The sequence below is a fragment of the Mustela putorius genome, unplaced genomic scaffold, assembly GCF_011764305.1.
Source record: "Mustela putorius furo isolate JIRA1106 unplaced genomic scaffold, ASM1176430v1.1 tig00000421_pilon_pilon_pilon, whole genome shotgun sequence".
Classification (NCBI taxonomy): domain Eukaryota; kingdom Metazoa; phylum Chordata; class Mammalia; order Carnivora; family Mustelidae; genus Mustela; species Mustela putorius.
The window spans coordinates 4,416,556-4,444,032 of NW_025421375.1; the positions used below are offsets into that span (position 1 = coordinate 4,416,556).

General features: G+C 36.4%; 1 protein-coding gene across 8 annotated transcripts in view; it reads right to left on the reverse strand.

The window, feature by feature from the left end:
* Positions 1-27,477, reverse strand: part of BNC2 (basonuclin 2) — a 435,894-nt gene that overhangs the window by 158,447 nt on the left and 249,970 nt on the right. For all 8 annotated transcript variants that reach the window (XM_004765710.3, XM_045079651.1, XM_013063089.2 and 5 more), the window contains one exon: positions 6,822-6,924. In XM_004765710.3, the coding sequence (XP_004765767.1) occupies positions 6,822-6,924 (103 nt within the window). The remainder of the gene's footprint in view (positions 1-6,821; positions 6,925-27,477) is intronic.

Below are 27,477 nucleotides of genomic sequence, written 5' to 3' on the forward strand. Positions count from 1 at the left end.
GCAGGAAAATGGCCTTGTTTTTGTTCTTTAAGATAAAAATAACTGGAAAGATGTTCAAGGACGTTGTCTGTGGAGAGAACAGGACCCAGCTGCCTCATCAGAGCTAAGGAGACACCTATAAAAGTGGTTTCCCTAACTCAAAATGAATTTTGTGGCTAGGCAAGCCAGGTTTCAACATCAGAATCTGGAAGAACTAAGTCTACTTCTGGACAGATTCTTTTAAGCAGATACTACATTAGTTCCTACCTTTTCCAAACCAGTGTGCCAGGGGAAGAGGACTATGGTGTTCCTACCCACATGCAAAGCCCTGGCAGCATGACCACTTACATCTTCCCAAAGGATCAAGTTCTCACTTGCAAAGCTGGTATTTACTGTGCTAAGGAATCAAGCTAGTACACTTAACACTTTTCACCAGATCCTAAATACCCTCCTGCAACAAGTCTCTCCCAAAGCAAAAGCAAAATCCACTCTTACTGGGACAATCTCCAGGTCAGTAAAAAAAAAAAAAAAGAGGTCAGAGCTTTCTTGTAGGTTAATATTTGGGAGGATTACCTTTCGTTTTAATCACCCTCTTCTCTTACTTTTGAAAAATTTACAAATCATCATACACAAACCGTTGCTGAGTTACTCTGAATGAGCATGATATCACAGAAATGTCACGCTTTATTTATGATAAAAGACTTCTATTTGGGGCGTGAAGGGGGGAAACCAGGAAAGAAAGGAGGAAGGAGAAGGAGAGGTTACTACTACATTAGTTATACTGGCTTTTGGACTTAAGTCAGGGAGAATATTACAGAGTTACCAGTTAGGAATAAACTACTTTCACAGATGTTTAGACAATTCATAAGAAGAGCACAGACTGGGACAAAATATAAAGACATGTGACTTTTCATGGGATAAAATGAAAAATTACTGCTTTTGATCCACTCTGTTTAAATCCTTATAAAGTACACCATGCCGCCAACAAAACTGAGGAATTTCTAAACAAAATGCGGAGATCTCGTGACCTTTGACATATTCAGAAAGTTTTTGATTATAGAATTTTTTTGAATATAGAATTTTCAGAACCAATGGCCCTGATTTAAGAACTTAATTATGCAGATTAAGTCTCACTATAATTTTCTTCTAGGTATATGCTTGCCAGTGTTAGCAAATCAAAATACGGGTTCATACAACTGAATCTGCAGATACACGGCCATCCTAAAAATATTCACTGTTTACCTGAAATTCAAATTTAAGGGGGTGTCTTATTTTTCTATTTGGGTGAGGGTCTCTATAAATATCCCTGTTCTGATAAGATGTATTGAGTAAAAAAGCTGAGAAGTCAAATTCAATGATGCTGAGAAAAAAAAAAAAAAAAAAGAAAAGAAAAATTACTTCCAGTGAATTACAAAAAAGAAAGGTTTGAAATTAATGGATTATATGAATATTAAGTCTTACAGTACATTAAACCGTAAAACTGGTTGGTATATGACACTAAATTAACTTTATACTGTTCACCATTTCCTGTGGCACAGAACTAAGGAACTGAAAGAAACCTGGCACAGTACTTTACATATGATATATGTTTAATAAATATCTATTCACTGCTGATCCAGATGATGCAGGCCAAGCCTGCTCATTTTACGTTAAAAAAATCAGAAGAGTTTGGATTCGGGCAGGAAAGCAGCTGGCTTGATGACCAAATAATTAAAGCAATAATGCAGGACTGTCTTCTTGAATGCACGGAGGTAGTAAAGAGAAATCACATTTATAGAACATAATAAAGGAAAGGTCTCAAGAATTCTGGTGCAACAAGCTTTCTCACAGGCAGACCTGAGCCAAAGAAAGTACCACTAGTGTTACTTCAGATTGCGTGGAAGTAAACGAAAAGCTAGTAAATGCTAGCTTTCATGAAGCTTGTTGGAATGGTGCATCCTTTTGGTTTAAATTAAAGTATTCTATAAAGAAAATAATTTGTACTGAGAAATCTGCTGTGGGCTTCATGAAGCTATATAACATATTCTTTATTCATTAAGCCTCATCTCCTTGCCAAATGCTTGCCAGACATACTAAGAAACAGGAGTTGTTTTTTTTTTTCCTTAAAGGTAGTTTTAACAAACAGGCTTTGTTGGAGGTAAAAATCACTGATGTAGTAAAGGAAAAAATTCTATATATATATCACCTTTCTAAAATCTGCCCACCTCTGTTCTCAAATACACAAATCAAATATTCCCCATCCTCAAAGAAAAAAATTTCCAGTTGTCTTGGATTATCACTAAATATTTCCTAAAATCATTTAGAATATAGTTTACTTTTTTAAAATCTTTGCTACTTTATTTATCTTAATGGTTTAGAAATAAAGTCTTCATCTAGACTAAAGTCATTACAACCAATTTGCACATAATAGATTTAAAAAATGATTTAGTACCATAGTTCTCAACCTTTGTACCATGCTCCAGTTTTTCACAAAGGCACTTCTCATTAAAAGCAAGCACGCCCCCCTACCACCCTCCCTCCTTCCAACACACCACTACTGGGTATTCACTGGTTACACGCTATTTTCTTCTCTCTCTCTCTTTTTTTTTTTAAAGATTTTATTTCTTTATTTGAGAAACATAACAGAGAGAGAGAGATAGAAAGCACATGAGCAGTGGGGATGGGCAGAGGGAGAAAGAGAAGCAGACTTCCTGCTGAGCCTGGAGCCCCATGAGGGACTCGATCCCAGGACCCTGAGATCATGACCTGAGCTGAAGGCAGATGCTTAACTGAATGAGCCACCCAGGTGCCCCCTTGCTATTTTCTAAGACTATGTAAAATCTTTGCCTGAAGCTTTAATTCCACGAATGGCTGAATTACTACTCTAGTATGGTGGGAAAGGGTCAAGATACAACAGACTAAATTTCTATGAACATAAACATTATGTCACCAGGAAATAAGTCCACTGCTGCTTTTATCCTGGTATCTTATTTTGGCACTTTTAAACCAAGAAAAATTAAAACTTGTAGGAATTTTAATTTCTTTCAAGACACACTCTATATTTTAGGTGATGAAGGAAAAACACAGAAAAGATCATGCAAACAGAGGAGAAAAAGAAATATAGTTGTTAAATGAATTAGCTGGCAGGATGCTAGAGTCCTTTATCCAAGAACTCTGAACAGAAATTTATAAAATTAGAAAGTCTGGCTTATTACATACTGTAGGTATGGAAATCCTATACCAAAAAAAGCTTATTTTGAAATAAATTCAATAAAGCCCTGCTTTCTATTAATCAAAGTGAAAGAGCTAAAATTCATTCATGGGAGAAAGAACAGGAAATCCTTTATTAATTCAGTAGGAAATACCTATTGGTAGTAGAAGCTGTTTTGGGTTTTCTCCCCCTCTAGACTCAATGGTGCTAAAGATTTCAAGGAAGTAATTTGTGAAAAGCAGATGGCCCAGTGCATAATTTCAAAATCTAAGTGTTATAGTATGATGAATTAATCACTCACTCTCTTTAATTTTTTAAAACATCTTTCTCAAGATTGTTGCAAAGTAGCTAATGTCAACAATTCAAGCAGGCTGGAGAAGCAATCTGTAAAGCTATGGAATTGTGTGTGTGTGTGTGTGCACGTGTGTGTGTGTGTGATATAATGACCCATGAAATTCAACATCTTACAAAGAAACTGAAGATGCTTCTATCAAAAGAGATATAGGGACATATTCATCCAAAAGATGCCACAAAATTTCTAAACATTTTTCTTTTTATAAAGAACACTTTATTCTGACATTTGGTTATTTTTTTTGGCAGCAACTTTTATTATTATTATTAATTATTTGAGATAGAGTGGGAGAGTTTGTGCATAGGAGTGGGAGAGGAACAAAGAGAAGAAGAGAGAGAATCCTAAGCAGGCTCCTCACCCAGAGCAGAGCCCCAGGCAGGACTCGGTCTCATGACCTGAGCCAAAATCAAGAGTTGGACGCTGAGCCACCCATGTGCCTCACAACAGCAACAACAACAACAACAAATATATATATATATATATATATATATATATATATATATACATACACACACACACACACACACACATATACATATGCATATATTTATTACAATATAATAACACGTGGAGTATGTTTAGTGATATGATGAAACAATTCTATGAGATGTATTCTCAGTAGTCTCACTGCTGTTCCATCTACATTAAGAGACACACTAAAAAAAAAAGCCTCATTTCCTCCTTGCCCCACACACAGGATACCATAACATGTAAGGCAGCCAGGAAAACTGCTATATTTCACCTCTGAGTAGAAATAACTAGAGATATGATTTCAGGGTTTTCTGTGCAGGAGGAGAGAATGAAGCAACTAGTTGAAATGCCAAGGGCAAAAAGAGTGGGTGCTCTCAGCCCATTGCCAACTCAAAAGCCGGAAGCAAATCCCTGTCATATTTGTCCTAATGAATGGGGGAAGAGTGGGGTTTGTCCATCTGTGTGTACATACTTGGAGTTGTTGACCAATATACATGAGGGGGAGAAGAGAGGTCAAGGTAATAGCGGTGAAAAAAGTTAGATTTGTGAAACCCTATAATTAATATCCCAGAGACACAGGACTTCTAATGACATGGTAGGAAAAGAACAGGCTGATGTACCAGAAATGCCCTATTCAAGTTTGGTGAAAAATCACATCCCTCAGAAAGTCTTAGAAACAACCATTGGCGAGAAATAGTTTATTTTGTTCGAGAAAGAAGAAATACTTTTCTCTCCCCATCCCCCACCACCAATTAAAATGCTAATGTAATATGTACGTGGAAGTTGGACATGTAATTCAAACTGGTGACACAGTCAACTTTCATACTCACAAGGCTACCACAGTACACAGATGACAGTAACACAGATGGCTTTGGAAAAACATGAGTGAATGAATGAAAAGTCCTTTGTTTAATTGACTGACTCACTTTTATTGCTTACCCATTGTTCAGTTGCTTACTTTTAACATACAATTATTTATTTGAAAGGCTTCATACACTTTACCTTTAATTCTCACAATAATCCTGCCAAGTAGGTGATATTCATCCTGTATTACAGATAAGAAACCTAGGCTGAACTCTGGGCCATTGAGGTTGCAGAGCCAGGATGTGAACCATCACTGCCTCAGCACATAACCTCTGGTACATATCACCTAGTAAAGCCAACACTTATTCAGGTAAACAAGGATATTTGGAAGAGTTACGGGCTGGATTATGCCCCCGACCCAATATATACCTTCAAGCCCCTGGTACTTTAAAAGGTGACTATATTTGAAGATGGAGCCTTTAAAGAGGCTGGTTAAGTTAAAATGAGACCACTAGAGTGGGCCCTAATCCAGTTTGATTAGTGTCCTTAGAATAAGAAGAAATCTGAAAGCAGAGATGCCAGGGGTGCCTGCCCACAAAGGAAAGACCATTTGAGGACGTAACAAGAGGGCAGCCGTCAGCAAGCCAGGAAATCAGAATGAAACCACCCTGATTGTGGACTTCCAGCCTCTGGAACCGTGGGAAAATAAATTTCTGATTTAAGCCAGCCGGTCGTGGTATTCTGTTATGGCAGTCCTAGGAAATGACTATAGGAAGAGAAAAGAAATCACAGTAACACACAGAGACTGCAAAAGGAACAGCAGCTCATCTGCTGTTTCAAATCAGACTGAGCTGCAGATTTTGCCCTTGTTAATGAAACAGGAAAGAGTTCCGTCCCTGAAGGCACTGAAGAAATGGTGGCCCTGCCTGCCAGACACACCCCTTCCAGAGTCTTCCCCTCCTATCACCCTCTCCACCTCTTCTCTCTTGCACACAGAAACATGGCTGAAATGTCCCCACAATGCCAACACACACACCCGAACAAGCAAGGTACATGATAAATTAAAAGCATTTCAAGGCACAGCCCAGTGTTGTACCTCAGATCTTCCTAGAATAACATGATATTTATAAAAATACAACCCACTGGATATTTGGCACAGCTTGGGAATGAAGAATATGTCCACTGAAGAGCCAATACCCCAGGCTGTCAAAAAAAATCTTAAGCCAAAATTTCTTTCATAAACATTACCTATCTTTTAAAATTCTACATCCTAGGAAGTAAAGAAAATGTCTGCTTTTTTCTAAGTCTCTTTTTGCCTAACGTAAGAAACATAAGCTACACAGAAGAAGATATTAACTGCTCAGTCAAGGCACACTGATGGGACGGGCTCTGTGCATCTTGCAAAAAGCTGCCAACACTTCCAGCCATGGCCCTGGGTCACCCTCGCCCCAACACACACCTACGCAGAGCTCCCACTCCAACACCAGCCACCTCCAATCCTGATGCACACTGAAAGGGGGTATTTACAGATTATTTTCTCAGATACCAGCCAAATAATGTTCCCGTTCACTCTCTCACCCACCTTGGACCATACAAAATTTAACATCTGGGAGAATAAACGCAGCCTCAAACGCACATGACAAGGGTGAGCAGTCATCGATGAATTCTCCTCAAGCAAAGAGGGTTTGCCAGCTTCCCTCTGAGGTCCGGGCCCTGAAAGGCCAACTGTGGTATGTTTGAGTTTCCATCAGGCCTGGTACTTACTGGCTGCTGCTGTGTTCAGTCAGAACCCCACGGCCCAACTGTCCTATAAACATCACACCCTTCTGCTAAGAGCTGCTCTGCTCGCCTAGCCTTGCTCCTTGGAGCCGAGAATATGCTGTTGGAGAGCTGCAGCCTGAATGTTAACGAACACTCAGAGCACAGCTGACCCCTCTCTCCTCCCAGGCAGGGACTGCTCAGAAAAAATACGCACATTCACATGAACCTAACAAGAACAGGAAGAAAAGTCCAGATTTTCCTCACCATGTGCCACCCAGCCATGTTTACACTGATCGCAAGTCCTCAGGTTAATCTTCCCCGGCTGAAAACATTCACACGTGCAGTTTACCAGTGTGCAACGGATGGCCTGGAAAAGAAAGGAGGAGAAAAAGCATCAGCATCGGTTCAAAGGTACCGAGTTTCTTCAGCATTTTAATAAATAACATCCACTTCTATTTTTAAAGGCTTCATGATGGTAGCAGCTTGAAGAGTTTTAAAAATAAATTCAGATACCATCAAAACCTCTTACCAAAAAATGTGAAAAAACAAAGCTCATTCACTAACAGAACGTTTTGTGTCATTCATATTTAACCTTTACATTAGAAACGTAGACGAAACAGAATAAGATTTAAAAAATTACATATTTTACAAGATGCTTGATTTGTAAAGCTAGGGATCCCAAACAGAAAAAAATATTGCTGCTACTATATATTCCCATTTAAGTTTATCCACTAAGCAATAATGCAGAAAAATACATTCTAATAAAATAATGCTCAGGTGAAATGTTGGTGAACGTAAAACATGACATACAAATACTATTATTAGAAGATTACTCTTCTGCTGAGTTTCACTTAAATGCTTTCTTAATCTATCAGATACACTTCAAAAGACACTCTTGTCATCACAATAAAATCTAGCATAGTTCTGGTATTATTTATCTACTCCCCAATTCCTTGTTTTTTCTCCTTTTTGGTTAATTTCATTTTCATTCTTATTTAAAAAAAATATAAAACAACCTTCCTTTTACTTTATTTATTTTTTTTTAAAGTAGGCTCCATGCCCAGCATGGAGCCCAAAGTGGGGCTTGAACTCACAACCCTGAGATCAAGATCTGAATTGAAATCAAGAGTCGGAGGCTTAACCAACTGAGCCACCCAGGTGCCCCCTTTTCTTGTACTTTAATGGCGATGTAAAAAAATAAGTTTAGAATAGGAAATGCCATTTATGTAAACATCTTATATCTGTAACAATCCAACTCTTTCTTAGAAAACTGGAAAACACACTAAAAAATCTTTCATTTCTTTACAGGTACTTTAAAAAATCATCTCACCAGTTTACATTATAAAGTGAATCCATAGAAAATTAGCATAAATGAAGTGTAACTTTTTATGGAGAAAAACCTATGCTTAAAACTTGCTAAAGCTGACCTATGCTCCTAGACTACAGTTAATAAATTTATCTCATACATTTAGTTCTAATTTGCATGGAAATTCTGAAGACAGAAGGAATTTATTCTGATCATTCACAGATTAACAATCTACTGTAACTACCAGAACTGCCAGGAAAAGATCTCTCTACAGCTTTAGATGCAGTCAATGCTTACTGATTTGGGGCGGTGGGGGCCAGGGGTGGTTATTGGAGGATAGGCATGGAATTACCTGAAATTGCAGTTCTGTAACTGAAAGCTATGCTCACTTACACAGCTTCCAGATAATCCTATTCCTGGAACCATCTGGATTTTTACATAAACTGTCTCACTTTTAACAGACAGTATTTTAGATATTGTTAACACAGTTGGGCCAAATTTCATTTACACAGAATTAAGACTGGACGGGGTTTTACTGTTCCCTATGCTTTGCATCAGGCAAGTCCGAAGTATTTCTCTTTTCACTAATGAACATTAAATCTCTAGGTCCCAGTGCGGTTTGCAGTGAGTCCTCACTACAGACTCCTTTCTTAGTTCACCTCTACCTCTCATTTGCTGCTCCATTACCACTAGGGAAACATGCAACTGTATAATGTGCCTGACATTTCAGGGTCTGTCTTCCAGTGTCAACAGTCCAATTACATATTAGCTAGATTATAAAACTTTCTGCTGTATCCATTGGTGATTGGAAGAATTAGTAATAAGAATAGGGATACCAAAGGAAATAAATGCTGACTAAGCAAGAATAACATATGCATTTGTAGGTTGTAGGGGGGAAATATTTCTCCCGAAATTTCTTATTTCCACTTCAACAGTTTACTGACTGAGCAATATATCAGAACATAACACGTTAGAAAGAGCTTATTTAAATATCACATTCATTAGTTAATGAACTCACAACTTGATTATAATATGGTCCAAAAACCCAAACCCAAACAAAACAGTTTAGAAAGCAGTGTTTCCACTAAAAACAAGGTACTTTACAAACTAATTATAAATTCAGATACAGCAACAACATTGACATTAAAATATTCATGTAATCTGAATTGCAATAACACAAGCTTTCATAACTCCACAAAAAAAAAAAAATCACCTCTGCTTTACCAAAATTTAAAAAATTCCCAATAAAAAGAGATGATTTCTCAAGGACTATGTGTCAACTCCAGCACAAAAGACGTACATACTTTCAGTTATTAATTTGATAACATTTAATTATTTTACAAAAATAGGCTAATTTTACATTGTGTTTAAAGCATACTTTTCTCAATTTTAACTATACCTATACTCACAACAGAACAAATTAAGAGACTGTAGATTTACTTTATTTTTTTATGTATAATTATTTATTCACTGGTTGACTCACATTCATGCATTTACTCTGAACTACACTATGCTTCAAATATTTTCTCTACTTAAATAACTTTATACCTCTGGCACATTAGGGAATTAAACTTTTCAGATCATCATCTTTTTTATGAATTCTACTCTTCTTGTACCTAAACACACAAACATTGGAACACCTCAACTCTTTTTGTATATAAACACTTACACACTGGAATATCCATTTTGTATTTCCATGAATTCCAGAAGGTCTGTTTGTTTTAAATTCAGATTTTTATAGACTACAATTGTTCCTTAAGGGAATTATATATATTTAAACAATATGGTCTAAATAAATATTTTGAGTAAGAGACTATTGTGGCTTCAAAGGAAGTTTTATTCTAAATAACATTTTTGAAACAGCATAAAACTCTGACATACTATTTATTCACAACAAAACAGAACCAATGTGATCACTTGCCAACTCACCCACACTTAAAGAAAATAAATTATCATAAAATTATCAAAGTCAGTTAAGCCTCAAAAGTGTACATGTTTTACAAGGAGACAGCTGGGAAAAGTAGAAATGGAAAAGCTTTCATTTTTTGTAAGCACATTCACTTCTTCCTTCATTCAGCCAACATAGAAGTTCCTCCCACTCACTGCTGGGCACTCTCAACTACAGGAAACCCAGAGATGAGGAGGAAGTGGCATAAAGGGGATACCAGGAAAAGAACAGACAGTTTAGTCAGACTGCCCTCCCCCCGATATTTGCAGGGATTCTCATGCAGGTCTAGCTGTCTGGCGTTATCAGCCCCTCCGTGCCTCGTCAAGAGTGCTCGGTAATTCTTTGCTCAATTCTGACCTGATCAGCATTGCCAAATCCTCCAGAACAGTAACGGTAATGAATTTTTTTAAATCTGCAACTTATTAAAAGTAATTATTCCTTCTGCTTACCTTTACCATGGATTTCTTGAAAGAAAAATCCATGCACTCAACACCCACTTCTTTTACTTCTGCACTACCACCTACATTTTAATTTTGCAATCTGGATTCTGCCCGACACGTTTCTGAAACTTTCTCCCAAAGGAATATTCTCATTAATTTTGGTCCCTTTTTCTAATCTCCTGGTCTTCCCAGACCTCGATGCAGCTTAAGGTACGCTCTCTTTCATTCCTGGGCTGTAGAGACCAACTATCCTCATTTTTCTGGCAACAACGTCTCTCTCTCTTTCCACTGTAAATAAATACAGGTGTTTCCCACGCCAGGCTCTCATTTTTTAATTTGGCAATTTTATCCCCTCCTACAGCTTCAAATATTATCACTACGCAAAAACCCTCATTTTGGAGCCAAGTACTGCGGTACGTGGCAGGAAACGAATGGCAGAGTCCCTGAGCTTAGGGACCTGACAGTGTTTGTGGGCAGTGGGTGTAGAGAAATGACCCTAAAAGAACAGAAGGAAGCCCTCAAATGGGCTGGAGAAACACCATCTCTCCCTTTTTCTCTCCTCTGTCTTTTTTTCTTCCAAAGGCAGGATTTTAAAATTTATAACAGTAACCTATTACCCATTTTCATTAATAATAGCTAGATTTACTGGATATTTGCCATTTTCCACTCACTATGTTAAATATTTTATAAACATTAGCTCTCTTAATCGCCAGAAAATACCATGAGGTTAGTACTATTACTACCTTTATTTCACAAATGAGGAAAATGAGGTGGAGATAATTCAGTACCCAGCCTAAAGACACTGAACTAATAAAGTTACAGGAATCAAACACAAACTCTCCATTGGACTGAGAATTTTAACTGTAATCCCATTTACAGTCAGACAATCATGGGGCAGAGCCCCTCAACCTGCCCACCATTCAACTCCTGCTGTACATGGTTAACTCATGCTCATCTTCCAGATTTCAACTCCAATATTTATTGCCATGCCCCAGGGTAGCTGCCTTCATCTCCTGGTCAAGTTCCCCATTAGTTTCCCTGTTTCACAAGGGGTCTTTCCGTCATAGCACATACCATGCCTGTGAACATTTATCTGTAACTTATCTTTATCTATTATCTATTATATGTACATGTATTAATACATCTGTGTGATTATTTGATTAATGTCTGTCTTCCCCGATAGAATTTAAGCTCCATGAGGGCAGGACAACACATTTGTTCAGCTTACAATATATACTGGCAAATAACAGGTACTCAAAAGGCACTTGAAGAAGTACATGATCCTCTGAGCCTCCTTCCTCATCTCTCACAGTAGCAATAATAACACAAGAGAGTCAAAAGACTTAAAATAATGACTATAAAGCACATAGCAGTGTGCCTAGTTATGGGAAAAGCTCAATAAATGGAAACCATTTATGACCCAAGAAACTTTCCACATATTATATTTAAATTTCCCCCCTTATGATTCTTCCCAATGTACTATTTTCCTAACACTTTATAAAATGTCTAATACATACGTAGTCTTAATGAATAAATGACACTTTGAGTAAATGACACTTAATGAGTAAATGACACTTTGACACACATGATGTTATATTATTCAGACCACAATCCTCTAAGATAGGTAAGACAGGGATTAGTATTTGTTTTTAATATTAAGGTTTGGAAATGTTTATATGGATATTACACAGCTCTGAAATGCTAGAGTGGATTTCCCCAATTATTAACCACTTTATTTCCATTCTCTATAGAGAAAGGAAGAAAAGACAAAATTAAACCAGTGAATTATAAATAGGGATATCCGAAAGTATATCTAAAATAACGTAAGTCAATTAAGAATAAAAATATTTAATCAAGGTTCAGTCAGTAATACTTTTATATTTCAATATTAAATAAGAGTGCATTTGAAAGTGTTCTGGATGAGTTCCAAAGTCCTATTCAAATAAGATTCTGTTATCACTAAAACTGAAGTCTCTTTAGCTTTATTATAGTCATACTTGGCTTGAACTCTGCAAGTATATGTGAACTGCACATCAATCTTCTCACTAAATGACATTTCCCAGGAAAACACAATTGTGGCTTCAGCTAATATTTAGTGCACCTCACAAAAGAACTATAAAGAAGTCTCATTAATAAATCTATTAGCTGTTTCTTGTCTGGGAACACTTATACAAGTTACATATTAATACAAAATAACAAAAACCAAAATAAGGCCACAGGACAATTAGAAACATAAAACATACATTCTGAAGGAGTAATCATAGAAAGGAAACAAAAAATGAAAAATTTAAATTCTAGGTTTGCCTTTCCCTAAGAAAAACTATTTGCCAGGAGCTCACTTTAAGTGTTTATTAACCCTGGCTGAATCTCCCATATGTAATTAAAAATGTTTATTAAATTGCTTTCCCCTTGTTCATTTTTGGGAAGGATACCAAGACTTATAACTTAGACTATGAAATTGTACTTGAACCATTTTTAAAGGTTTAATAGAGAAGTACCCCATCTACATTAAAACTGAATTAGAGCATCCACTCTGTCTCAACAGTTTCTTCTGTAAACTTTGGTGGTAGATTCTAGGTGTATACATTAACTGTGATGGTTCTAAGTGACAAAGCTCAGCTTTTTTATTTTTAGCAAGAAAAAGTTTCTTAATAAATTGAATTTTCTACTTTGGAAGTCACATGTCGATATCGTAAATATGTAAAATTGGTCAACCTTCCACAAGGGTACAAAATAGTCTATGTTATAATGAATTCTCATTAAGTCATCGCTACATATGTTATTCATCTCCAAACACAGACATAAGTCCTAAAGGGAAAGATATACATGGTGTCAGAGATCAAATGAACCATTTTATTGGGTAGGAAAATTGTCCTTGAAATACTTTGGTCTTACAAAAAAATAAATAAATAAAAATCTGGAAAAGAAAATCATCTGTTAATGAATCTGGAAGCTAAGTATTCCAGTACTGTCACAAGGTTACACTGTAGTAATTACAAAGTAACAGTTACCAAGCATTATGGATGAAGAGAATGGCCAAAGAGGCACACAGAGATTAATGGGGCTTCCACACATTTTTATACCTTGTTTATAAAAACCTAAGACAGTACTTCAAAAACACTGTCATGAAGATTCTAAAGAATTCAAATTACAGTAGTGATTAAGTCAGGAAATAACTTCCTGTTTAAATTTCAGGTCAGTTTTTTCCTTCCCATTTTCACAGGGCTGATAAATAAAGCTAATGGAAAATAAACAACTTCCAAATGAAGTACTTTGAGTGTTAACTAAGACTTGGAAAATCTCTATGACATGGCCTTTGTAGAACTCCTCATTATCCTAAATTTGGTCAACACACAAAGCAGACTGAGCAAACAAAACTCAAATTTTTTGAATGGCGGGCAGCTTCTGAGTCAACATGAACGAGAGAAAAGCACAAGAAGCTCATTTTTACTTTATTACAAAACTCAGACATGGTTAAAGCAAAGGTATGTTCCCCTGTCATGCTACAGGGTTTTGCAATCAGGTATTGAAGTAGACAAGAAGGTGTGAGTTGGACAGACACAGAACATTGACCAAAAGATCCAGGGTTTTAAATATTCCACAAAGAAGTTTTATAACAACCTAAAAGTCTTATCTAACTCTAACTAGGGGACTATTTTTAAAAAAGATTTTATTTATTTATTTGAGAGAGAGAGAACACAAGAGAGAGAACAGAGGGAGAGGGACTCAATCCCAGGACCCTAGGACCATGATCTGAGCTGAAGGCAGATACTTAACCAAACTGAGCCACCCAGGCACCCCAATTATGAAACTATTAGTATAAATCCATAGTTGTAATAAGGTGGGTATGTTTTCAGTACTTATACAAAAAAAAAAAATTGAGTTTCAATGGGAAATGTTCAGAGTTCACAAAAAGTAATTATCAGTGATTATAAAGTATACTATAAAAGTTAAAGGTCCACAGAGCATTAAACTACATGTAAATGTCACTATTCATAACAGGAATAACAACAAATAAGAAGCAATGAAGTTATTCTGCCTGCTCAACAAAATCCACTCAAAATTTCACAATGTGAAATTATAGAGAAAATATGTATTTTATTTGGTGGTAAGACAAATTTGAGATTAAAAAAATTATTCAACCCTCCAGTAACTGGTTCCATCAATTTTGTCTAAATGTTTTTAATGTCATATGAACAAACAGAAACTTGATGAAAATGATCATTTTGTTGGACCTAGGTGCTCTGAAATTTCTTGGTGTCTTCAACAGCTAGATTTTGTGGGGGATTCAGAGGATTTGAAGACACATGATAAGGCCATACTCACAGCAAGGGCCAGATGGCTGCTGATATAAACATGGTCAAAATGAAAAGCTGGACAATTCAAAGATGTTCAAAGGTCAACAAATGACCATGAAAATAAAATTATTGATCAAGGAAATATATCATCTTCACTTCCAACATAAGTGAAAGATGCCTGGGGGAAAAGTCACCCTTCAAAACCATTTACGGTTAAAATCCAGATTTTAAATTTTGAGTTTCTCTTAAAAGCTATGATCTCTCCATCAACGGGTAAATGGATAAAAAAAAAAAAATTAAAAAGATGTGATGGAATATTATTTGGCCATAAACAGGAATGAACTGCTAATATATAGTACAACGTGGGTGAACCTTGAAAACATTATGTGAAATGCAAAAAACAAAACAAAACAACACTAGTCACAAAAGACCATATATATAGGATTCCATTCATATGAAATGAACATAAAAATCCACAAAGACAGAAAGTAGTTAGTGGTTACTTAGGGCTTGCAGGGGTGGCTAAAGGATTTCTTTAGGGGATGATGAAAATGTTCTAAAAGTGACTATGATGATGGTGGCACACAACTGTGAATATACAAATATCTACTGCATTGTACACTGTAAATGATAGGATACATGGTGTAGGAACTCTATATCAACAAAGCTGTTTAAAAGGGGCAAGGGACAAAACTCACTGCATCATCTGGTTTCTACTGGTGGCGTTAAATCACTTAACTCATAAGATAGTATTCCCCCGGGATATATAATATAGCATAATATCCTTCTTTAACCTAGTAGGTCTTCAAAATGCACCTGCTAAATAAATGAATAAACGGAAGACAAACAAAAAAAAATTTCCATTACCTAAATTTGAAAATCCCTTCTACTTTGAAAATATTAAAGCCTAATCTAGCCCCTAAAAATTGGCAATTATTTTCTAAGTCATTGCCATTTTTCCTTCAGGAACATCTAAGAGATTCTTTAATTAATTGGTAGGGAGGGCAGCTCTCAGTTATGCTTAGCATACTAATTTCAAGATGGTGAAACAACTAAGAGAATTTGTTAAAAATAGACAGTGATGGTGGTGCCTGGTGGCTCAGCCAGTTAAATGTCTGACTTTGGCTGACGTCATGATTTCAGGGTCCTGGATCAAGCCCCATGTAGGGCTCTACCCTCAGTGGGGAGTCTGATTGTCCCTCTGTCCCTTTTCCTGCTCATGCTCCTTTGCTCTCTGTCTCTCAAATAAAATCTTTTAAAAATTGACAATGATGAATTCTATCATGTATACTAGCAAAAACATTCCTCAGTTTACTGCGATGAAAAAGTTACTTCTACAAAACTCAGGTTTTTGGTTTAGGGGGAGGGAGCCAGGAAGGAAAACCATAAGCTTCTGAGTAAATGTTTATACATGAGTGTGAATGTTTCTATGACTATGTGTGAATACATAAACACAAACAGGGAGAAAGAGACATATACACAGGCACATAAATTTTCACAGACATGGGTCCAATGAGCATCTGTAGTCATTACCTTACGATCACAACCTACTATCAATCGACGTGAGGAAGACCCCATTTAAATAATTTAGGAGTTCAGAGCAAAAATCAACAGCGGGATATAGCCAATTATATAAGGAAAATACCCATGCTTCTATGGCATCAAAGCACATGCAGGCTTTGGAGTGCATGTGTTATGTTTTTTTTCCCCCCAATTAAATTAGGCCTATGGTAATATAAGCTATTTTGTTAGGCAATTAGTAATATTAGAGAAACAGGAAATGAAAAGGCATTTCAATTTGGGCAGAAATACTTTATTTTCTTACCTAACAGTTAACAATTAAGATATTCCATTTATTGCCTGTATACTTACAAATTTTACAGACTACTCACACAGGCAGCTGCAATAATTAGAAAGGAAATACTCTTTCAGTGAACATACCTATCATCTAATTGAAAATAAGAGGTTAGCTCATCATATAAAATAACCCATTTTAACTAAACTCAGTCTACATTTACCAGAATACATAACTTTATATAAGGAGCCAAAGCACCTCTGATATCATATGAATGCTAAGTAATACACATCTCATCTCACCTTAATGTTGAATCAGCAATTTTGTATTCCATTGATAGACATTTTATTCATTTCCACTAATGCAATTTGAAAGGTGGTAATGTGATTACAGTTCTCTGTGGCATTCATGAAAACAATTACTAATATAATATGATAGGGAAGACATTAATAAGGAAGGGATTTATAATGAGATGCAAGAAGATTTATAAACCTTTAAGCACTTTACAAAGAAATACTCCTCATTAGGCAAGAAGCAAGACGAGACAAAGCCTTAAGTTCCAGTATTTCAGGAGCAGCTACAATCCTGGGAGGAATGATTTGCATGATGATCTCATATTTTGGTGACCGAGCAGAGAGGTGCAGGAATAACCCAAGACTTGTCCCAAGTTGTGCTCAAATGTAATAAGACATTATTCTAACTTGATAATGCCTCTCCTTCCCAGATAGCATAGAAGGACTCCTTAAAGGAAGGAGTACCTCTAAATCTTGGTCCTCTACAAAGGGAGCAAGCCACATTATTTCAAATACCAGAGCCCAGCAATCAATCCATTTACCAAGCAAGAGCGTAAGGTGGGTGACCTTTTAACTAAATTTACTCCTCTAGGCTTGTGAAAAGAATTTATCCCAGTGAAGCAACAAGGGAGACAAGTTGTTGCATTTTAGAGTGTATCGTTTCAGATGACACTCTGATTACCCAGACCAATTGAGGCAGCCTTTGTGAGACTAATAATATCCACGTTTGTTCAGTGCTATGAAGCTTGCAAAATACTTCAAATACATTCTTGTATTTAATCATCAAAATCCCCCAAATTAGAGATTTTCCAAACAGCAGAAAATGAGACTCTGAGATGTCCTTAAATGGCCACAGCTAGTAATCCTGGGCTCCTTCCACTCTGCCTGTGTATGAAAGGCGAGAAGCCAAATAATTCTTCTTGCTACCCTCCCTCCACAGTGAGATTTCCTCATATATATATATGTTTTTAGTTCCAACAGGGGTTTAAAGCTGAAGAAGAGATGTGGACAAAACTACACTCAAAGGGAGAGGTGTGGGTAAAGGTTTAAGCAACTTGAAAAGGTGGGACAAACTGCAAAGTAAGCAGTTAATTTATATTAGGATTTTCCATCAAGTGGTACATTTTAGACAGAGAAAGCAACTCTGAACAGCTTTCTATGGAGTCTTTAAATGGCTATATTAAGAAAGGCCAAAATCTGGAAGAAAAAAAAAAAAGTGACACAAGGTATCCCTAAGAACACTTGGTTCGTTTTATATTTCTACTGGTTTGGGGATTGCCCATTAGTAAGTAGTCTATCTCAGCAAACATTTTAATACCATCCATGTGCATATATAACTGTGTATCATAATTATGTCTGATTATGAAAGACTAGGTTTCTTTGCCCAAGAGCAGATATCACCTCAGGAATCATACCTATTACAAATAATAATAATGATATGATGAACAGTCTACATGCCCTCTTATACGTTATTTATGTTAGGTCACAGATTCCCCAGGGGTCTGTGCAGAGACCCGGACTGGCTTCATTAGAGCCTCATATAAATCACTAAAGGCATATCTTGATTTTACCACTGGCTAGAGTCACCAGAATTTTTTAAGTGAAACCTCTCAGGTAATACATTTTTTAAAAACACAAATACAAATGTTATCATTTCTTCTAAAAGGTGGTTTTCTCAAATTTAAAGCACTATATTCAGATGCTCAGAGAAATCTCACAAATTTCTGTGGAATCTATAAGTATCTGAGGGTAAAATGTGCCCTAGAGTATTGAAAAAACATTATTCTCTTTTTTCTTGTAAGCATTAGTTGGCTAAAAGACAAAGAGAGACATACACTTATAGAGAAAGATGGCAAAAAACAGACCGTCTAGCTGCTAACAAATGCTTCGACTTCACTGAGCAAACAGAGAAACCTAAGCAATGGTTGTCAGGAACTCTGAGCTAACTCTTAAAAATTAAGAAATAAATAGAAAGCCTTGTGGAAAAAAAAGGGGGGGGGGAGGGAGTCTTCCAGAACAATGTTAATGTCATCTTGGGCATGTGGACTGGGTTCACATGTGTGTCAGCTGAATCAACATAATGGCCTATAACAGCTTCGAAGCAGCTAATATGGTCCATTGGGTCAATAATCCGTGAACTAAGAAGGATTTACTTGATAGACTATAAATGGTTCATAAGAACTCAAAAATCACTCCATCAGATCAAAAATCCAATTTTCATATGGTGCCTTTCTACGAATTAGCCAAAAGAAAGTAATAGCTCTAAAGGACTTCAAGGTCTATCAGTTAAAAATTTACTTTTTAAAGAACAATGTAGAGGAGGAAGAATTAAATGCATCTCCCTCTCTCTCTCTCTCTCTCTGGTGTTCCAACTTGTTTTAAGGGGAGAAATACATTTTCTGATGGAAGGCTAATATACAACAGGAAATATTCATGGGCTTTTCACATTTTCCTATGGGTACCTGAATGTATGGATCCAAACAAATGAAAGCATAAACATACACATGTATCCTCCACCCTTCCACCCCACCCTGATAGATCTCCATTTACGTGCATACACTATTACTAATTACAAAGCACTGTTTCTAGGTCAGAAACATTTAAAGATGAAGATTTATATTTTATTTTTGCTTCTCTGCACAGTTTGTGAGAGCCTGTAGTGTAAGGTACCTGGAGACATTTGAGATGGCATATGGATACTGGCAAATTCTTTCATCTACCTGTATGGAAAAGTATGCAAACAAAAAACTACAGAAGGAAAACAGTAGGAACTACAATGCGTTTAAGAGAGACAGGAGGAGCCTGGCTAAAGCCATAACGGTGGTGTTTATGGATGACTTTAACTTCTGCCCATTCTAGACTACAGAGAAATACTAGCCTTATCCTGTATTTGTGAATTTCATTATGTATTCACACTAGGTGATAGTGGTTGCAGATTTTTTTTTTAATGTAAGCCTATCTATGTGAATAAATGTATTTACTAAGTTCGTGGCAAGGAAGAAAAGCAGAGAAAAATCCTCCCAAAATATAACAGGATGTAATTAGAGTTCTTAACAAGAAAGAATTCCTTTTCTAGGGAATAAAATGTGATCTATCACTTCTCTCTCAAAATGCTATTAGCCTCTCTTCATCACAAGAACAACAAGAAGGAATCTGTTCTCTTTTCTTTTTACAGGAGTAACACTGAATAAAATAGGAAATGTTTTTACATCAAAGTGTATTAGCTATTGACATAAACTCAGTCCTCTTAACTTTTTACACAAGAGAAAGAAAAATTCCAATAATTCTGAAATAGACAGATAAAACTTTTCTCCATGGCTGCGGCCATGTACTATTATATGTAACTGCTTATTTTTAAAAAGAGCCTTATTGGTGCTCTCAGAAGGATTTTCTTTTATACATAGCTTTATCCTATAATTTTGTCCCTGTTGGGCACGCTGCCTAAATTTAAACACAAACAGTCAAGCAATGAAGAAACATTAACACATTTACTGTGAACAAAAACTCCCAGTTGTACAGTGAAATTTTAATACATTTCAACTTATCTCTTTTACTAATGGGGAGAGTACAAACCCTGCAGGAATTCGCTCTGCAAACTGGTAATTACAGTAGACTCACTTTTTTATAATGCATATGTATAGTCAGACACAAAAACCCTGGCTGCCCTTTTGATGTAGGTTACAATAGGAATGTTTTAAAAATTATGAAAATCTACAACAATTCTAAAGGAATGCATTATTTCATGGAAAACTGTCCTTTAACTCTGTATATGGACACAAATAGACATATATTTAGATATTTGCTTTATACACCAGAAGGCATGAGCTTTATCAGCAGGTGCTTTCATGTCATTTTCCCCATAATCATAGTGTATAGAATAAATCCACTCTTTTTTTTTTATGAAGCTGGATGTGATTTTCAGTATCATAATTTATCTCTCACATAAAGATGATATTCTTTCATCTTCCGGTTTTCCTAGTTTGTCTCCTCTACTTTCAGGGATTTAAATCTATATTTTGAGTTCTCATAAAATCTCTTTATTAAATAATTAAGGATTCTAAACCAATAATTTGTCTCTCAGTATAGGGAGACATAACCCCTTGACAAAAAAGACCCTTGTACATACCTGCACAGAACAAGAACCATACACTCTAATACTGATATAAGTAGCACAGAAAACTGACAGAAATGAAGAAAAATCTGTTATTATTCACATCACTTGCTAGACACTTTACATTTGTGAAATTTGGGGTTGCATAATAACTTTCTTAAAGAAATTGAAATCTGAGAGAATGTTAAGAGGCTATCAATATATAATTTACATTGCAATCATGTTTATTAAATATTGGCATACTGGGGAAAGACAAAAACAGAAAAAGCTTTCGAGCAGGCATAACGTGTAATATTTTGTAAATGTCTAAATAAATAAATACATACATACATAAATACATAAAGTTGCTATAATGTCTGTGGCTAACATTTACAAATTCCAGGGATATTTATTTGAAAACAGACACTACCAAAAAAAAAAAAAAATAGACATGAGGGCACCTGGGTGGCTCAGTGGGTTAAGCCACTGCCTTCAGCTCAGGTCTGATCTCAGGGTCCTGGGATGGAATCCCCCATCCAGGCTTTCTACTCAGCAGGGAGCCTGCTTTCCCACCCCCCTCCGCCTCTCTGCCTACTCCTGGTCTCTCTCTGTCAAATAAGTAAATAAAATCTTAAAAAAAAAATTCACATAATGCATAAAACACATAGAATGCACTAACAAAATAGGCACATTGCTGTATAGAAATCATTTCCCAGTGATCCAAATTCAGAAAGAGTGACAGAGGGCACTTGTCTCAGTCAGGCTGGCTGTGGTAAACTCTAGTAACTATTTTAAGAAACATTTTAAACATTCTAGAAAAAAGTATCTAATTTTGCAGTCAAATGCTCTACCACTGAGCTATATACCCCCTCTTATTTTGAAGCTGCATAGCCAGCTCATCCTCTAGGCAGTATTAGTAACACTCTAACTTTAGGTCACTCTATCATTATAGAAAAGAATATTTTCTCTACCATTACCATCTTTCTGCTCCCAAAGTCAACTTACACGCATACACACACAGTGTACCTGAAACCAAAAAAAGGAAAGCCAGACTCATCACAGTTCATGAGCCAGGCACTAGGCGCTGTCACAGTCAATGTATGAATATCCTTTGCCAAGACTTCTTGCTTTTATCTAGCAATGAGATGCCACACTCCCCATTCTTTCAAAGTCCAAGCACCAAAAATATATTTTCTTCAATATTCTTTCCTTAAAGTCAGTTTTCTGCAGCTGCCCCTGTTCTTCTTGGACCCAAGAGTTACTAAAAATACCGAGTTGTGTTTAAATGTGAAGACATGAACAGGAGCACCCCTCAAGGACAGCTCCATGTAAAACCGCGGTCTCTGAAGAATCCATTCACACTGTACAAACACAACTGAACATTAAAGAGTAACTCTTTTAAAATGTATGTGGTCTGTCATATACAAAGCACTTGTGCTTTCATTTGCTAAATCTATTACTCCAAAGATAAGGCTAGAACTTGTAAAACACAAATATGCCATATGCTCCCTCCTACCTAAATTTTGAATGCAAAGCAATCAGGGATAGGAATGTAACACCAACCATATTCAAATGATTTGAAGGGTTAAATCCTAACTTGTGCTACAGTCATTTACAACTTTCTTAGGGTCAAAAAGTTAAGTGGTACAAATTCAAAATTCTGATTCCATTGCTGTAAGACACCCAGATAAGTATAAACCAAAGCCTATCATAAAACAGCCTTCAGTACCAACACGCACACCCTTCTCACATCTCCAAATGAATAGCTCCCTTAGTTTGTCTTTCAGTAAAGGTAAAATGTTGGGTGAGAGAGTCCAATTTGAATTCCCTGTACTGACTGATGAAATTCTGCTCCATCTGCTTTCTTGCTCTGGAAAGGAATGAAGAGGTCAGACTATTATAGAATCCTGCTTAGTAGGTAAGTAATAGATGAAAAAGAGGTAATAAATTAAGATGTTTAACACTTTCACACATTTCAACTTTTCTTTAATGATTCAGAAGGCACTGCTATATGTTGTGGTCCTCACCTCTTCAGTACAATTACTATCAGACAAGTCAATACATTATTGGATGGTTGGATGATCAAATACACATGAACTAGCTATGGTAGTCTACAAAGAATGATAAAGGAAGACAATAGCAAGCAATAAAGTTTTATTGCATTTATCACTCACCCACATTCAGAACCCTGATATACCAGAAACCTATCCCAAGTTTACATTATGTATTTTGAATAATTCCAGAGGGACCCTAAATAGATGACCACAGACCACAGGCACTGCTCTTCATGAAACTGGACATCAGTGGCAAGCAAAAACAAACAAACAAAAACCCCAAGAAAACAGAGTACAAACTATATTTCTGCAAAGTACCTCACAGTATTATAAGGTAACTATTTCCTGCACTATCTGGACAATTAGTATGTTCCACTTGGGTGAACCATAAATAGATCAGGAAAGCACAATTCAATATGATTTAACTGAAGCATTATCTGAATATCTATAGAGCTGGCAGTGAACATGTTTTAATATTTTATGTTTGATCATCTCCAGTAAATGTGGAGCTATTATTTTAATTGTAAAATATATTACCTGTGTTCAAGTTAACACCAAAGCAGAGATGCCAGATGGTATGCCCTGGATATAAGTAGGAATGATAGAATTTTAAGTGGTTCTATACTTGTACAGTCTTATTTGCCTTTAGACTACTGGTCTGTAGATATATTCAGCTTTATACTTCTTCATCAGTTATTAACAAATTTTAGAGTTAGGCTATATAATGCTTATCTAGCCATATTCTAAATACCAAAACATCATTTTAAATATTTACTTCCACATAAAGTATTTTTGATCCCATGTGTCAGTTTATTGAAATAGAGATTTCTTCCCCCCCAATTAATCTGCTTAATTATAAGAAGTTAATGATGAGGGGAGGGAAATATTATGGTGCCAAAGGTAGTATAAAGCAGTAGTGTTATATCAGCTACTGAAGCTTGTTTGTGTATGAGGCTGTTCTGTTACATCAGAGTTAATAACTTAAGATGCTGCACACAGGTGTCCAGTATGTTACCTTTATGTTTGAGAACACAAAACATATAAAGAGGATGGGGTGAGAAAGGTAAAACGTGTGCAAATAGTGCTTCCAATATGAAACTACTTCTTGCTTTCATTTGGAATACAGAAAAGAGAGTTGGTGCATCTTTTATTATTTCATCACTGTAGATAAAGCAAGGGGAGTCTATAGTGAAGATGGGATTTATCAATGTGCTGTTTTTCAGCACTATCTCATCCTCTTTTGCTACTGGCCAAATGCTTCCACTTCTTTAAAAAAAAAACAAAAAACACAAGGCTCTTATCTATTAAATATAAAAGAGAATAGGTATATGTAAGAGAATCATCCAAGGCACTCTGCAAAAGTACCTGTTCCCAGGACCACACTTCAGAATTAATGAATTTGCATCTCAAGTGCCAGGAACCATCCCACAAGGGAGCACTTGCTAGAATTTTGCACCCTGTGCACCTCAGCAGCCTCACCCTAGTCTCAGTCCTCTAATAGTTTATATTAGTGTGGTGCTCCAAAAAGGGATGCAACGATGTTGAGTAGTAGATAAAAGACATAAATGCAAGAAGATGCTACACTTGAAGGACTTCAGGGGTGAAGGGAAACCCCAAATCTGTTTCACATCCCTCTGAATACAGTGAAGGAAGGAAGGCCTCAGGAGCTTTTCCAGTGCTAGAAAGCAGAGCCTCTCACAGGGAGCTGTGGTCCAAGCCAACTGTTGAAGCAAGATCCCACTACACACCCCTGAGCCTAAAACTGATGTGGGGGTGGGGAGGAAGCTAGAAAGGGCCAGGGTCTGGATGCCTAAATGGCTATCCGTTTGCATTTTAAATGGATGCAGGGAAGAGACATGAATGATTCATATGACTAATCAATTCCCTTAGTAATTCCCTTCCTCCCTTCTTCCACCACTCACCAATTTTTCAATATGCATTTAAGAAAGTAGAGAGTTTGCCTACAACTGGTAATTCCTGCAGTTCACTTCACTATAAATGGAAGTCAGGTAATATCTGCACATTTTGAAAGTAACGTATAGGAAAGTGCCCGTCCAACAAAGCTGCGTGGTAATGCGTCTCTTCTCTTCCCAGTCCCCATCCTTGCACATAATCATCAAAGTCTGGAGCCATATACAGCATTCAAGTTTTGACATACTTAAAAATTTTTAAGGACAGGGTGCTAATCTGCTTTCATATTTTTTTTTTGTCATTCCAAATCCCTTGCAGGAACTAAATCCTTTGCTCCAGACCCTTATGAATACAAAGCAGGTTCATCTCCTAATTTACAGTAATTGTAAATGAATTGGGCCAAATGGCTCCCATACTGATTTTTGAAAGACTGATATGCCCTCTTCTGGCTTCTTATTTAAGAAAAAAAGAAAACAAAAATGTTAGTTTATTAGATGCATAAAAAATGTGAGATAAAATGTTGCTTGTATATTTACTACTGACCATTTTAATTACTTAGAGCTTTTTGCAGGTACGCAACAAGATTTGGAAGCCCCAATGTTATATTAAGGTGAGGCTACCTTCCAATGACATAGTGCTCAGCAAAAGGGCTTTCAACAAATTTTTCCCCAAGTCAAATAACAATGCTGAAGAGGATCTAAACTGCAGGAACAGGGGTCAGAAAAGTAAAAGCAAAACATACGTACCCACTAGCAAAATATGAGAAAAAGTCCTGCCCTTAGTGCCACACACACCATCAGCGGGCCCCACTGTATGCCCACGCAGGCCTGCTTTCACAGCTCGGGGCCGACAGTAATGCCAATTAGTGTCAGTTGTGATGGGGTTTTAGAGACATAGCCCTTTGTCTTAGAGGAAGTGGGCTGCAACCACCAACTTACTGTACAGAGGCAACCTAACAACCCATTAGGTGGAAATGACTTTTCAGCCACTTCCTCCAGGGACTACATCAGAAAATGATGGCTTAGACAGATGGGAACATTTTTACATTTCTGTATTAACTGCATCCAGGAAGGTGGATTTTTATCATTTAATGCCTCCCAATCCGCATTTCATCCCCTTCTCTCTTCCACGTTATTCCTTCATTCCCTATAACATCATGATACACAGTATTACCTAATAAAATGATGAACTTTAGAAATAGAGGGAGCTGTTTCTCTGCATGTATTAAGAGCATCCTATGGGTCATCCACTACAACTTTGGGGAAGCACTAATAACAAGAAATTCATTATAAACATATTGTTCTGCAATAGCTTTCTGTGTTTTGAAAAGCTGTTGATGGTTAACCTTTATACCTCCGGTTGTCAAATTAGTATTAGATTTGATTAACTCTATCAAGATGCAATAGCAATCCTACTCCTTAGTTCAGGAAAGGATGAAGTTTCAGGCACTGCCAACAGGAATGTTCACACTTCTGTTTCAAAGTCAAGGCTGGGGCTCTAATCCAGCATTATATCCAGGTGCATGGGTTATGACAGGGTTAAAAGTAACATTTACTTCCACTCATAGCATCAGATAGGATACTAACATCATACAGGAAAAGTTACAATCTGTTAAAATTTTTAATTTCATGTTCTTTAAAATGTGAATTTTTTTAAAGATTTTATTTTATTTTATTTTATTTGACAGAGAGAGATAAGCAGAGAGGCGGGCAGAGAGAGAGAGGGAAGCAGGCTCCCCACTGAGCAGAGAGCCTGATGCGGGCCTCGATCCCAGGACCCTGAGACCATGACCTGAGCCGAAGGCAGAGGCTTAACCCACTGAGCCACCCAGGTGCCCCTAAAATGTGAATTTAAAAACAAGCATAGATTTATGAAATACTACTCATGTAAACAAACACTTGTTAAACATTTAATAATCAGGTCTGTCCTAACTAACCCACCATAAAAATCACACTCTCCTGTCCATGTGCAAAATTACTTGGTTGAAGAATCACTTTGCAATTAAATATCCATAGCATACATAAACATTATCAGCAATAAGCGGATCTCAAACATTTTTATATTAGAGATATCCAATAATCAGAACGCCTTTTTTTGTTCAAGATACTTCAGTGTGGACAGAACAAGGAGGACAGAAGTACATTTGGCAATAACATGAGGTTTTTCAGTAATGTTTTATTTTAAGTGGCCTTCATAGCCAATACCTCAAATATCCCGTGAGTGTTCCTGCTCATGATATAAAGCACGAGAGATGTAAATTTTTTCTTTAAACTTCTTCTGTTTAGGTCTTCTTAAAAGTTTTTCTCTCAAGCTCCAACAAATTAGATGTCCAATAATACACCTAATATGGAATTTTCTGTCATAGTCTTGATTATAACATGTTTAAAATTTTCACATAGATTGTTAATTTTTTCTTACTCAAATCAAATATACAAAAGATACAAAGGTACATAAATTCTAGTAAATAAAATTTTGGTTTGTATACTAAACAAATCTTATGTAAATAATGATAAAGGTCTCAAGTTTTATTTGATTTGGATGTTGACAAAATTTTTTTTTTATCTTGTTCAAATTAGTTCATGAGAGCATTAACAATTTTCTGGCTTATTCAGCAGAAATACAATATTAAAAGCATGTATCTAAGCTCTATCTTAAAACACCTCTTTCAGTCTTTCTTTCTCTCCTGGAACTGGTGTGTACATGGAGTTTTTAAGAATATTTTGTAAAAAAGAAGTAATACTGTTAATTTTCATTATATTCCAACACTTTAATTTTATGAAACACT